The sequence below is a fragment of the Eulemur rufifrons genome, chromosome 17 (assembly GCF_041146395.1).
Source record: "Eulemur rufifrons isolate Redbay chromosome 17, OSU_ERuf_1, whole genome shotgun sequence".
Classification (NCBI taxonomy): Eukaryota; Metazoa; Chordata; class Mammalia; order Primates; family Lemuridae; genus Eulemur; species Eulemur rufifrons.
The window spans coordinates 47,931,765-47,946,596 of NC_090999.1; the positions used below are offsets into that span (position 1 = coordinate 47,931,765).

The window sequence follows — 14,832 nt, forward strand, 5'->3', positions numbered from 1 at the left end:
TGATCTGTCCAGTGGCCTCTCTATGCTATTATCTGGTTTGCTACATAGAGAAAATAATGGGAAGGTGTGCATCATTTTGCTTAACCTGTGGGATGGTGAGGGCCATGCTAGCAAAGGAAAAAAATTCACATCACATCTTTATAGAAACCAATGTTCCTTCAACACCAAAGACCTGAAAGAGAAGCAAATTCTGCTTCTTGGTATATTATAGGCCAGTGTCCTGCTGATTGATCATGAATTAGACACAGTGTAATATCATGGGGAAATGAAGCATTAGCTAGGGGTACACACGTATCTGGATTTTCTAGTTCCTACCCTCGTATTTTAGAACATTATCCTCACCCTAGTACACACAGGTGAGATTCTCCACTTCTTATACCCTTTAGAAAAAACTTCTTTAGTAGTTGCTTGTCTTGCTACATGTTATGGAAACATGGTAAGTTTGGAAATAGCCAGAAGATAAGCAGCAGCAGCCAGAAGATAAGATACCAAGAGGATGGAGTAACATCCCTATAGGAAAGTTTTTTTTTTTTTTTTTTCCAGACAGAGTCTCACTCTCTTGCCAAGGCTAGAGTGCCGTGGCGTCAGCCTAGCTCACAGCAACCTCAAACTCCTGGGCTCAAGCAATCCTCTCGCCTCAGCCTCCCAAGTAGCTGGGACTACAGGCATGCGCCACCATGCCCGGCTAATTTTTTGTATATATATTTTTAGCTGTCTATATAATTTCTTTCTACTTTTAGTAGAGACAGGGTCTCCTCTTGCTCAGGCTGGTCTCAAACCCCTGAGCTCAAACGATCCACCTGCCTCGGCCTCCCAGAGTGCTAGGATTACAGGCGTGAGCCACCGCGCCCGGCCGGAAAGTTTTGTTTTTGTTTTAAAGAGGTCTCAGTAGGAAATGGGAATAGGACTCAAACCTACAAAATTTATGGGAAAAAGTAGGTGTGTTCACTAAGTCCTGGAATACTGAGTCTAGGAAAAATCTCTTGAACATCAAGAAGGTAATTTCAAAAGGAACAAACAATAAAGTAGACATAGTGAACACATAGATCTTCAAGTTCAAACTATGAAGCAACCCTAAGATCTTTTCATCACAGTGGAATCACTCACTAAAAAGTCAGCACCAAATGGATAATAGGGCTGAGGATTGCAGCTTCTATTCCTCTTCCCCTACATCAGAGGTCTTCAACTCCAAATTCCTGTAGGGGTTGGGCAGGAAATGTAAATGAGTCAACTGAAACAGTGTTGGTATCAAGGAAACAATACAGTGGTAGGGATGGTAGTGAAAAGTGAGTACACATCTGTCTCAAGGAGAGCAGGGGATACTCAGCTATAGCCAGGGCTTTTAAATGAGAATATGGGCCCACAATTGCAATCTTCTGCTTTTCCCAAGAACCCAGAAATATAGTGTTTTTTAAAAAGTGGAATCGCCCAGTTTTTAAATTCTGAGAATTTATTTTAAAAATTTGTTTATTAAATACCATGACACCAAACAAGCATCTCTTCAGGCTGGATGTTTGACATCTGTCTCCAAAGCAGACAGATGTGTGACTTCCCTTCCTGGAGATTTCATTTGAATTTTTATTCATCTTTAGTGTTTGTGCATGATTATTATGAACACTGATGGACACGTCTCTGAAGCTTCCTGGTCTGATGGTGATTGAATGAGTGCTACTTTCTACCCAGTTACCTATTCTTCACTTTTAAAAGATCTTATCCTGCCACTTCCTCTCCCCTGGAAACACTGACCAACTGCCAGTGTTCAAATAATTTTACTCTTGCTCATGCCTTAAGTGAGTCAAACCCACTCTGCCTTTTTATGTACCAAGACCATTTACCTTGTAAGAGGAAGCTAAAACTGTACATTGAGTCAGGGAAAGGAGATAAGGTCTTGGAAAGTAGATTCACAATAGAATAAGGAATATTGATAATGCTCAAAGGATCTCCCTAATTAGAGAGGGTAGTATGCAAACAATTCTTCCACAATGCTGCTTTTGCTTGCGTTTTGAGAGGCAGGGCACAGGACTGGATAGACTAGTGGTCTTGTCCCATCGTGTTTTTTCTGGTGCTACTCCAAGAAGAGTGGGATGAGGAGTTCTCTGGTTATACCCTGACACACAACGTCAGATGTGCTCAAGCTGTGTAATGCTGGGGAAGCTACAAGCCAGCACCAAAGAGTCAACACTTGAGCACAGAATGGCATGTTCTGGATCAAGGCGTCGCTTAGTCCATGAGGGAGACACAAAACCACTCAGTGCAACCAACTCTATAAATGGTGGTGGAAGCCACAAACCAAAGAAGATTTTGCATATTACTCACAAAACTGTTCATCTTGAGGGCATTCTTTCGACCATTCTTTTAACTACTGCCACCTAGCAAGTCAGTGTTACCAGTGTTGTGTTCATCTTTGAATCCCCCGTGCTTAGAAAGAGACACAGGAGGATCACAGTAAATACTGGTAGAAGAGGGGCTTTCATCGTGGCTTAGCTGCCAGATTGTAGCCTTTCTTCCTGTTCCCCTCTGGTAGAATTATATAAAAGTAGTTCTAACTATTGACATGTTTTGAGTGCCTACTCTATGCAAGGCTATGTGCTAGGCATATGCAGATGAATTAGACCCATTCCCACCCATGAAGGGCTCATCTGGTTGGTGAGAAGAGGCCTTTGCAGGTAGAACTCTAGAAGCTGTGTTGCTGCGATCTGCATGACAATAGCAGAAGAGGTTGGCTATGCCCTACCTATTCTTACCTTCCGCTTTTACAATCTACCTTTGGTTTCTGGACTTCTGTTCCTATCACCTTATTGAAATGGAGTTGCTGTAAACTGCCAAATCCAATGGACTCTTTAGGTCCTCCATCCTTCTCAATCTCTGTGTGATTTTTGATATGCTGTTTCCTATTCCATGCCCTCCTAGAAAAATTCCTCCTCCCTTAACTATGGCATTTCTATATTTTTTTCTTCTCTCATTCTATCTTTTTAAAAGTTGCCTGTTTAAACCACTAATTCTTAAGGACCAACATTCCTCTAAATCCTGTTTTTCTCTCCTCTCTTCTCCATATCTCTCCATTAGAGATCTTACTGGCTTCTGCAGCTCTTTTGAAAAGGTTGAAAGTGAAAAAAGAAAAAAGTACTGTTGCTTTCTTTAGCTCATGTTTCGTGAGAGCCTTACTTTAGATAGGATGCTGTTTCATCTGCACATTTTTCTGTTTTATGCAGGATCAGAAGCCATCAGTTATTTCCCTTCAAAAGCTTATTGCTAGAGAAGTTGCTAATGAGGAGAGAGGAATGTTTCTGATCAGTGCTTCATCTGCTGGGCCCGAGATGTATGAAATTCACACTAATTCCAAGGAGGAACGAAACAACTGGATGAGGCGGATCCAGCAGGCAGTAGAAAGGTACCATTTCTGTCCATAATCTATGGAACAGACTTGCTCAATTGGGAACAATGTTCTAACCATGTCTTCTCTGCATGAAAACTTTCCTCTGCCAGAGCGGTCTGCTCCCTGCCCCCCGCCCCCACCTGCGATAGTCCCCCATCTACAGCCTTGGCCTCCGCACCTCCCTGCATGTAACGCCCTCGCCTCCCTCTGCCTGCGTGAGCCCCGCCTGGCTTTGGTGCAGCTTGAGCCCCCTCTCCTTCGTGAAGACCTCTTCAGTCCAAGTGGTCTCTCCTTTACCTGAAATCCTTTAACACCTGCTCTCTGAAGCATTTACTTGGTACTTGTCATATACTGCCCTGTTGCTATTACCTTTTTGATGTGTGTGTGTGAGTGTGTGTGTGTGTGTGTGTGTGTGTGTATATTTATTTAATTAGATTGGAAGCTCCTTGAGGGCAGGGACCATGTCTTATGTTTCTCCTAGTACTGAAGAATCTTTCAATAAATGTCGCTAAAGTGGTGGATCTAAGTGTTCTAAGTCAATTTATTCCTGATAGCTTGTGCAAGTATAATTTTTATAAATGAGAGTGCAAGAGTGGGAGTGATCATTCTTAACAATAATTTTATCTGTTAGATCTTGAAGTTATAGAAAATTCCTCCACCTCTACTGCACCCCATCCGATCTGGTACCTGACATTTATCCCCTACAACCCTCCCACTCTAGCCCCATTAGGAATTGAAATTCCCAAATGTAGTAAAAAGCAAAACTTTTTATTTTAGTTGTACTTAATGCCAGTGTTGGTATTTGTGTGTGTGTGTGTGTGTGTGTGTGTGTGAGAGAGAGAGAATATGTTTGTGTTTGTTGGAATATTTGAGTCATCCTGTACTGTTGACTTTGAGGGCCATGTTATATTATGCAAAGTCATTTACATACTCAAGAAAACCAAGTCTCTTGGCCAGGGAGCATGATGAATTCTCTCTGTGTTGAATTTTTCTCCTTTATGAATAATTCTAATGCCAAGTTCCCATGTTTTTCTAATGAACCTACAGAGACTTGGATTTAGCTTCAGTTATGTCTCTTGACTTTTGTCTTTTAAAGTTGCCCAGAAGAAGAAGGGGGAAGGACCAGTGAATCTGATGAAGAAAGGAAGAAAGCTGAAGCCAGAGTGGCCAAAATTCAGCAATGTCAAGGTAGAGTGCAGGCACTTCTGGCTCCCCGGTTGTGTGCTGTTCTTTTCGGGTATTGGGAAAGCCCAAGTGTCATGAACAGAAGGTTATGACTAAGCCATTAATTCTGTACACCTAAGGTTCACCCTGACCATCCTCCTCCCACAAATTTATTTGCACTGGAAATACTCAAATAAGATGACTTTCTCTCCTCTTCCACCTTAGTGATTAAAATATACATAAAAATACAAATGACATATATGAAACAGTAAATGTGAGCAGTGTGGTGCATCTGAGCATTGGAATTATTGATGGTTTAATTTTAGGTCTCAGCACTGTCATGTCATCATTGTATGACTTTGGACAAGGAACCCAATAGGTCCGGCTCTCTGTTTCCAAATCTGTGAAGTACAGAAATGAGTTTGGCGATTCTCCACTCTTCCTTGACATTGGAATCACTTAGCGGGGAGGTCGTTAAGTTACTGATGCCTGGGCCCCACCCTCAACCCATGAAAACAGAATGTCTGGGAGGTTGGCTGTCGACTTCAGTATTTTAAACTCTCCCCAGGTGATTCCAAGGTACCGAGAGGACTGAGAATTCCTGGATTAGATGCGAAAGTCCCTTTGAGCTTTAAGAATTCTGTAACATGTTGAAATCAGAGGAAAATGATGCATGCAAAGATTGGTCAAACAAATTGGATGTTTAGAAACAAAAACATAAATCGGCATGTTTGGTTTTGACCAAAACTGGCTGAAGCCTGAGTGGTTTCAGGCCTTTGCATTGTTTTCTCTTGTGGGTATTCACTCATCATGGACAATGCCGTCTCAATTTTCATTCCTGAGCTTGATGTTTAGTCTTAATAGAAAACAGCCTGAATAAACAAAGAATAGCTTTGCAAGTTTTTCTGGAATTAGGAGAACGGGAAAGAAACCGTATTTACAGAAAAGACAATGGAAGCTCAGAGAGTTGCTATGTCACTTGCTGGAAGCCACAGTCACTAAGTGGAATAGTCAGTATTTGAACCTGGGTCTTTTCCACCTAACAACATGGTCTTTACCTTTTAGATCTTGCTCCTTGCTGATTAGCAACATCTTTACCTTAGAACTTCGATTTTCATAGTTGTTGTATTTGTGTAAGTTATAGCCTCACATGGTAACTACTATTTCATAGAAACACTCACTAACCAAGACCAACAAATTTGCACATATTTGGAGGAGAAGCTGCGTATCTATGCTGAGCTTGGAGAATTGAGTGGATTTGAGGATGTCCATCTAGAGCCCCACCTCCTCATTAAACCCGACCCAGGAGAGCCTCCCCAGGCAGCCTCGTTACTGACAGCAGCACTGAAAGAAGGTAAATTGCTTTGAAAAGGATTCAGGTTGACAAATTCAGAAAATGTTTGTTGAACACCTACCATGTGCCATGCACTGTGGTCTTGGTGCTGAGGATACAGCAGAACGAGACAAAGTCCTTACTGTCCTGGCACTTATATTCTAGAAACAGCAAAATACAAAGAAATAAATATGTCAGGTTGTATCAAGTACTACAGAGAAAGATAAGCCAGGTAAGGGGACTAGAGGGTGATGGAGTTGGGGCAGCTCTATTTTAGATAGGGTGACCGGCGGGGCCTCTGATATAATGACATTTAAGCAGACATGAAGGAAGTGAGAAAGCCGAGTGATGTCTGGGGGCGTGTGTTGCAAGCGTAGGGAGCAGTGGGGACTTGTCTGAGGAACACGAGGAGGACAGTGCGGGGAGACTGCATGAGCACTGGGCTGGGCGGTAGCAGGAGACGAGTTCAGAGTTAACAAGGGCTGAGATCACACGGACCGAGGTACGGACTTGGCATTTCATCCTGAGTGGCAGGGAAGCGTGGTAGAGTTTTGGGTGGAGGAGTGACTGCTTTGTGGCTTGAAAGGAACCCACTGACTGCTGTGTGGAGGGTAGACTTAAGGGGGCCAAGTGCAGATGTTGGTAATAACAAGGGCTAGGGCGTAACAGTGGCGGGTGGTGGTGGCTGAGGGAGGGTGGGGGCCAAGATCGCTGGAGATGAGAGAGGCCAGGGGGAGGAAGGACGGAGTTCACAGAACTGAAATGACTGAGAATTTTGACCCGATTAGCATTGGAGGGAGGGGGAGAAATTGTGCCAGGTGCTAAATCATTCAGGGAACACAGGCAAGGCACTGGGGGTCCACAGATGAAAGACAGCAGGGAGAGGTGGCGAGTGGTATAATCTGGGAGCAGGCGCTTCAAGGGAGAAAGGAGTTACAGGGATAATGGTCTGGAGGTGACAGTAGGGACAAAGGGCTTGGCAGATAGAACAACCACTGCCTGAGAGAGTGGCAGGGAGGAGGGTTGGTCAGTTACAGACCACAGACTACATGCGTCCCACCACCTGTTTTTGTAAATATAGTTTTACTAGAACACAGCCACGCTCACTTGTTTGTGTGTTGTCTATGGCTACTTTTTCCTACAGTGGCAGAGACAACAGTTTAGACAGAGACTGTACAGCCCACAAAACCTAAAATATTAACTATCTGGTCCTTTGCGGAATAAGTTTGCCAAACTCTGGTTTAGCATCTCAGAATATTAGCTATGGAAGAGAATTTAGAAATCATGGGATCTGTCATTTTATGTCACAGTTGAGGAAACTGAGGTATTGAGAAGGACATAGAGGTTGTCTGACGTGGGGTTTCCTGATAGAATCATTCGTTCATCCATTCATGAGATACTCACTGACATCAACCCTGTGTGGTGTTGGTGGTGCTGAGGAAGCAGCAATGTTTTCATAAAACTTCTAATGAGGGAAGACAGACAATACTCAAGGAAACAAGATAACTTCAGAAAGTCATGCGAAAATAAGATAATGGGACTGGGAAGAGATGAAGGCTTTGCTTTAGGGAGGTCAGGGACAACGTCTCTGAGGAGGGCGATTTTTGGCATGAGGATTGAGAGATGAGAAGCAGCAAACTGTCTCAAGATCTGGGGAGGACCATTCCTGGGCAGAGAGGAGATAAGTGCAAAGCCGCTGAAGCTGCAGTGAGCTTGGCATGTTCAAGAAAAGTAAGAAGACCAGGGTGGCAGAAGTCAGGCGAGACTGTTGTGAGATGAGGTTGGTGAGCTGGGACCAGGTCATGGAAGGCCATGGTTTACACACACACACACACACACACACACACACACAAAGGATGTTATTCCAAATGTGATGGAAAATCTCTGGAAGCTTTTAATCATGCATGTAGCATGGTCTCATTTATGTCTTAAAAAGAACGCTGGCTGCTGAATGCAGACCAGGTTGGGAAGAGCTCAGTCTGCCTAAAGACCTGTTAGGAAGCAGTTATAGAAGTTGAGATGACAGATGTTGGTCTAGAACAGGGATATTGGCAATGAAAGTAGAGAGAAGTAGACAGATTGAAAGTACATTTTAGAAATAAATCCAGAAGTATTTTCAAGTGGGCTGACAAGAACCAGTGACCTCATTATACTTGATGAAGCTTTGGTGGAAAAAGTCACCCACTTTCAGTTTTAGCCAGTGACTTTAACTTCCTCCCCCACCAAAACTTCCACTACGCTGAGTTGCAAGTCCATCTGCTTCCATTCCTTTGGCCCACTGTGAGAGAGGTGCCGGGGCACAACGGTGGCCCCGGAGCAATGGCGGTGCACTGCAGGAGCCACGGGTTGGGTAATCTACCCTAAGTCATTGGCCACGAACACCCGGGCTGCAGCTGAGAGATATAGCAGGGTGAGGTAATCATCTTCTGACAGCGTTTGGCAATGTACCTTGAATGGTCTCCCTCGGTTTTCTCTGTTAGACTGTTTTTCTTCCCTCCTTTCTATTCTTCTGTCTGTGCCTCTTGGATTCCCTGCATCCTTCCAGATCCTGCCTAGTTTTTACCTCCTTTAAAAGCTTTTTCCTAATCCTACTAGCTAGCATAACTCTCCTGCACCTCCACGCTACTGTAGATTTATAATCCTCTAATAACCAGAGGATAGAACTAAGAACTGATCACATGCTGCTTTGTAGTATAGTTAGTTGTGTCTCTTTCCTTCTCCAATCTGTGAACTCTCCTTAATAGTTACCAAGTACTCAATAGCCCCTAGAACAGAGTAGATGTTCCATGAGTATTTTCAAAATTGAATCATCAAACAAGGTGTTTTAGAAATATTTGTAGGGTCTTCAAAATTATGCTATTCTACTTGCTAGTCAAACATCTTTTATTGTAAACAAAAATGTCATCCTGTGGGATGATGTTTCCTAAGCTGACCTAAGCTAAGCTTGGGATCCTAAGAGTAGCCTTTGGTGCTTGTGTAAAATGTGAATCTTCTTTTCTCCTCTAGAGAATCAGGTCCAGCAAGTCTAGAGTGAAAATTGGGAATGTGTATTTTTAAAGGCTAGTTTGGGGAAATAGTCTTTTGAAGAATAACTAATTTTTCCGAATAACAGGTTTTAAAATTCTAATGTCTGATATTGTATTTGAATTCATCGAACTATGGGAAGTTTTTCAGCATATTAATGTAGTGAAAGTTGCATTTGAGATATTTTTATAAAATAAGTTTATACTTTTTTATTGAGTTAATTTGCTATCATAAAATGATGCTACAAGTTTTGTTCTAGATTGTAGGTCTGTAAACTTTTTCTGTGATGGACCAGATAGTAAATATTTTAGGATTTGCAGATCACACAGTATCTAGGATATATTTGTGTATATGTGTGTTTTAACAGTCCTTTAAAAATGTAAAAACCATTTTTAGCTCCTGGGCCAGTAAAAACAGACATAGGCAAATGCAGTTTTCCAAACCCTGGTATAGATTAAACTGCATACATAGATCTGTTTTTTAAATTTATTTTAATTTTTCTATTCTTAGCTGAGAGCCTACAAGTTGCAGTGAAGGCCTCACAGATGAGCGATGTCAGTCAGTCATCCGAGGATGGTTGTGGAGAATCTGTCTTGACGGACACACACGGTTCTCACGATGTCCCGGGATCGCCTACTGCTTGTAAGTGAAAGTGCAGGCCCTGGCGATGGGCCCGCACCCCGTGCCCAGAGCTTACAGTGGTCACCTCAAATGAAGGCAGTGTTTCTGTCCCTATTTGGAGGGGACTGAATGTATTTTTTTAAATTAGAAAAAAAGCTTTAGAATAAATGCGCTAGCCATAAATAAATATTATATATAAAATAATGACGCTGATGTTCCCAGGAGGAGGTCCTAAAGAGTAATTGGTGGGTTATGCTGCTCTGTTTCCCAGCCGCGTGTTGTACCTGCCCCAAACCCTACCCTGCCTCAATTTTGACATGACTTATTGAGTACAGTTTTGAAAGAACTTTTTAACATTTTTGTTTTTTAAAAGTCCCTGCAGTCTTTTGGAGAGTAAGTGCTTAAAACTTAATCTCATACACATCACCTGAGAAAACAACCCACAAAATGGAAATGTACACAAGCCTCTCTCTCTCTCTCTCTCTCTCACACACACACACACACACACACATACACACAGCATACACACACTCTGTTGGGTGCTGCAATTAAAGGCAGAAGTGCCAGAAAATTTCTTGATCATCCTACATTTTATTTCAGGTCAGAATTCATTTATTAAAACACTGTTTCAATATATTTTAAATACAGAAAAATAGAATGTAGAGAATTGGTTTAGATTCAGAACCCGCTTAGACTGTTACATGTATGGTTGTAAGCTAAATGCTTAGTTCCATAAAGGTTTCTAAGATACAAGCGTAAAGAGTATATTTTTCATTGTGCATGGGTGGTAAAAACTTTACTTCCCCAACTCCTTATATGCAGAGGGTAACATGTCTTTAGTAACTAGAGATTGGAAGGTTAAATTGTCTTAGAACTTCTTTAACAACATCCCTTGGTTAATTAAGATATATAGGAGCAATATGGCTTTTTAATTCCATACTTTTTTTTTTTTTTAACCAGCACCAATAATTATTTTCCCCTCTCGAGTTCTGTTTTATCTAATTCTGGGTTTCTATTTTCAGAATGTGCACACATGTTTTTCATTTTGGCACAGCCCAGATTCATCAGGGGAGTTGTACTGCCCTGGGTGATTTCCTGTTAAAAGAAGAACCTCATTATGCCATTGAGGAAGTTCTATCTAAAAATACATGCAGGGATCTGCTGCTGTCAGCCTCACCCCAGGGACAGCTGGGGAGGCTCCGCTCCACTCCTGTAGCTGCCTGGAGCGTGCGGCCGTCCGTACCTTCTCTCCCTGTAGGCCAGGCAGTGAAGCTTGTCCCGTCTGTATCTGCATCTCCCATGACTTGGGAGAGTTCCAAAGGGAAACTCGTGGCATTTGCTAGAACCGTTGAGGGCTCTTTACAGACTGGTCAGATAGGGAGATTCAGGTAGAAGAGAGGTACAGGGGCAGGTTGGTGGGGTCCTGTACCCTAAAGGCCACCTCACTTTTGGGCTGAATTGCAACATGGTGCTATAAGAGTTTGATTTTCTTTATAAAGTTGTTCAGGGCAGAAGATTATTCCTAAAGGAAGGTCAATAACTGAGTCAGTTCTGTGCTTGACTTTGAGGCCTGGGTCCTTCCAAATCAGGCTGATGTCAGGTCTGAGGCCATCAGTAAGGCAAGTCCTCTATAGTCAGTCCTCAACAGGCTAATCAGATGGCTGAGTAGAATCTACATCCAGGGAAGCTCTGTCCATTGGAGACCCTCTCACCTACCCTGGAATTGAATGCAGGGGCAGCTCTGTGTTCTATTTTCTGCCTTTATTTGGCAGAAAGAGAAAGGCTAATTCTTTGCTAATGCCTTTGGCATTTCTGTAAGAGTTAAGAATAGTACTCAGTAGTAGAACCATTTTTTTTGAATGACAGAAAAATCTCTATAAAATGTCTCTTTGCTATAAGTGAATAAGTATTGATCAGCTTAGAACGAACTTGGTTTTTAGCTCATATAATTTGAAGCAGTTTCCATTTAGATAGAAACTTCTTTGTATTAGAAGAGGCCTTTGGAGTCCTAGAGGACTTCCATTTTCCAAAGACATAAGTATTTTTATTAATTCAAAGGATTAAAAACATTTCCTTTATTTGAAATAAAGTTTCAAGAAGACAATGAATAAAAAATTTTATAAACCGTGTCACAGAGTGAGTATTTTATCAGGGTCCTCAGTAGACATGGTTCCAATGAAATACTATGTGTGAAAGGGCTTTGAAAAGTCTAGTTTTCATCAATGCAGGGTGGGTATAGTAGATGTTTTAACCAAGTTGACATGGATAAAGAAATAAATAAAATTCTGCCAATGGAGAGTTAATGGACAAAGGGAAATTTGCATTTGGTACTTAAAAATATTTCTGGACTGGGTTTCTGTGTCTTCATAGGTTAAATGTACAGAATTTTATAGTATTTGTGAAGCATTAAGTGAGAAATATGAGAATAAAAGATATTTGGAAATTGTTAAAAAGTAAATCACCCAGAGATAGAGACAGGTTCTCCGTTTGTATGACTAAGAGACCATAAAGTATTAGCCATCTCCAGCCGCCTTAGAAAGATGTCTTCTCCCTCCTGCCTTTGGACTCCTTCTTCCTCTAAACCTCTCGTAGTGGCCACAAGGGAGCCTTTCTACAGACTCGGGTCTGCCAAGAGACCTTGCTTTTGTTCTACAGCGCCTGTTTGAAATTTCACCCTCCCCAGGAGGCCTTTTCCTATAAAGTGAAAGCGAGATGTAGAACCTACCCTCTATACCATAAACAACACACGAACACGTCTGCGCAAGAAAGAAGTGAAAACAAAAAAAGGAGTGACCGTTTATGCTGTTTGTTACTGTGGTATCTCTTAGCGTGTAAGCTCCATGCGGGCAGGGACTGCGTGCTTTGCTCTGTGCTGTTTTAGCACCTCATACAAGAGGGTTCAATATGTATTATCTTGTGATGTCTCCTATTTCAAAACACGTGTCGGCTGTGTGCAGAACCCAGTCGGCTGGCTGATGTTTGATACTGTCCTTTTTGTTTCTGTCTCGATGGTGTGCTTCCAGCACTAGTCACAGAAGGGAGAGAAGGAAGAGACTGTTGGGATGTGGACCCCGGGCTCCAGGGTGTGGTAACCGACTTGGCGGTCTCTGATGCGGGGGAGAAGGTATTGTGCACCGATTTGTTAGTAACGAGCACGGGTTGCTGTGTGTAACACAATAGCCTCGGGTCCTGCTCTGCCTGTGGGAATGACTGGGATGAGAGTGTTTTCTGAATTCTTCTCAATGGATTGAAATATTCCTACTGAAACTTTCTTATTCCTTCTCCAAATGTGCTTGTTCTCCCTATGTCGTGTAGGTGTAAACAAAGAAATGATTGGAAAGTTATTAAAGCAGATTGAAAACTCTCGTGTGTGTGTGTCTGCGCTCTCCTGCTTTCCGCCCTGCAAACCTTTGCTTCTCGCCTGCTGTATTGGCAGCTCTGGCTGAGCGGTGGTCCTGGGCGTCATGGCCCCTATGCCACCAGATGGTGCCAAAGTAGTTGAAACACTTTTTTTCTGGAATATTCTTCTGTCACTTTCCTTAAACTTTCTCTCCTTCCAAAGTTGATTTCCTGTCACCACCCACAGTTCACCTACTTTTTGTGGTAGATTTTTAATTAACCTCACGAATTTTTGCTGGGGAGAGCAGTTCCACATGCTTCTTTTTTGACTTAACTTCTATATACGTAAGTGATAACGCTCTCTTTAAAAATTAAGTGCATAAAACTGTCTGTTAACTTCAAATGAAACTGAGACGTCAGACAGAGAAAAGGAATAAGCATACGATTCTGGCAGGTGTCTAGTTGGCCTCCTCGGGCTTGTCTGGGGCTCAGGAGGTTGGCTTTCTCCAAAACCAAATTAGTACGTTACAGCTACCAATATGTGTCAATGTGGAAAAATGACAAATGTCAAATCTTCTCTTACATATTTAACATATTTTATATATCATATTTTTTGTATCTATCATAATACATATGATTGAGAAACCAAGTCTAAGGATTTTAAAAAATCTGTAGAGAAGACAGCTGTGACTTTGTACTCTTTTTTAAACTTCACAGGCCAAAGCGATTATAGAAATGCAATATTTTACTCCACTTCTTTTAATCGTAAGCTTTCTAACTTCTTTCTTCCTAAGATGTTCCTGCTTTTCCTGCTTTTCAATGCTGACTTCACCTTTAAGTCTCAAGTTTGTAGTTTCCAGCTGCTTTTGTATTATTAGAAAAGAAAGAGTAAGTTTGGTCAGTGATAGTTTAATCTTGTGTGGAAAGTTTTAGCAGCTCCTACCCCTAAAGACTTCTCCCCCCATAATTTAGTCACAGGTAGGTAAGTTAGAGTAAGTGACCGGGTTCTTTGTTGGATTAACCTGTCTATAAAATTTGCCCTTAACAAGGCATTTTGAGAAACTAAATGAACTGAGATATAGGGCAGGATCACTTGAAATCAAACTTTTAAAAAAGTATGGAATGGATATTTTGTCATTACTTTCCTTAACAAGGTAAGGCTAAAACAAATTTCTGAAAATTAAAAAAGTTCGATCTGTAACCCAAATGCTAGAAATGTTGTGAATGACCAACTGCAGCTATGCAAGTTCACCACGAGGTGGCAGACCAACTTCATTTAAAAAGATTATGTGAACTTTCCTGTCTTGTATCAAACTTGTGGCGTAAGTAACCACAGGTAGCACAATCCAACTCATTTCTCTGGTTCTAATTTTTATAGAGTATAAAAACTCTATACCACATGGTCTTCTTATTACGAAAGCAGTGGAGTATTGACGGGCAAGGAGAACCAGTCAGGGGTGGGGAACCTATTATGGCCTTGGGGCCACATGTGGCCTTCCATGTCCTTGAATGTGACCTTTTGACTGAATCTAAATTTTACAGAATAAACCTTTTTTTAACCACTTAAAATTATATCTGCTCAGACAAAAGCAAGCAGCATACAGGAGACTGTAGGCTCTCAAAGGGTAGGGAATTTGATGCTCTCCCATAGGGTAAGATGTGAAGTTTATTGTGGGTGATTAATATTTATTTATTGAATGGGGTGCTATCCAATGCAACCTACAGTCATTCATTTGTGGAGTGTCCATTATATGCCAGGCATCATTCTCAGGCTTGAAGATGTAAGGTATGGAACACAGATAAAGTCTTGCTCACTCACTGGCTTGTACTCTAGGGAGAGAAGGCAGACGGTAAATTAACAAACAAATGTATAGTTCAATTCCAGAGACTGGAAACCCTCACTATCCACATGTGTCCCTAATGTGTGCTATGGGAGAGACGAGGAAGGAGGCCTAGTCCCCGTCCCTAAGGAGCA

The 14,832-nt window shown here is 41.9% G+C and overlaps 1 protein-coding gene across 2 annotated transcripts in view; it reads left to right on the forward strand.

The window, feature by feature from the left end:
• Positions 1-14,832, forward strand: part of ARHGEF28 (Rho guanine nucleotide exchange factor 28) — a 267,842-nt gene that overhangs the window by 218,842 nt on the left and 34,168 nt on the right. For both annotated transcript variants that reach the window (XM_069492767.1, XM_069492768.1), the window contains 5 exons: positions 3,213-3,391; positions 4,473-4,564; positions 5,712-5,894; positions 9,408-9,539; positions 12,542-12,642. In XM_069492767.1, coding sequence (XP_069348868.1) covers positions 3,213-3,391; positions 4,473-4,564; positions 5,712-5,894; positions 9,408-9,539; positions 12,542-12,642 — 687 coding nt within the window. The remainder of the gene's footprint in view (positions 1-3,212; positions 3,392-4,472; positions 4,565-5,711; positions 5,895-9,407; positions 9,540-12,541; positions 12,643-14,832) is intronic.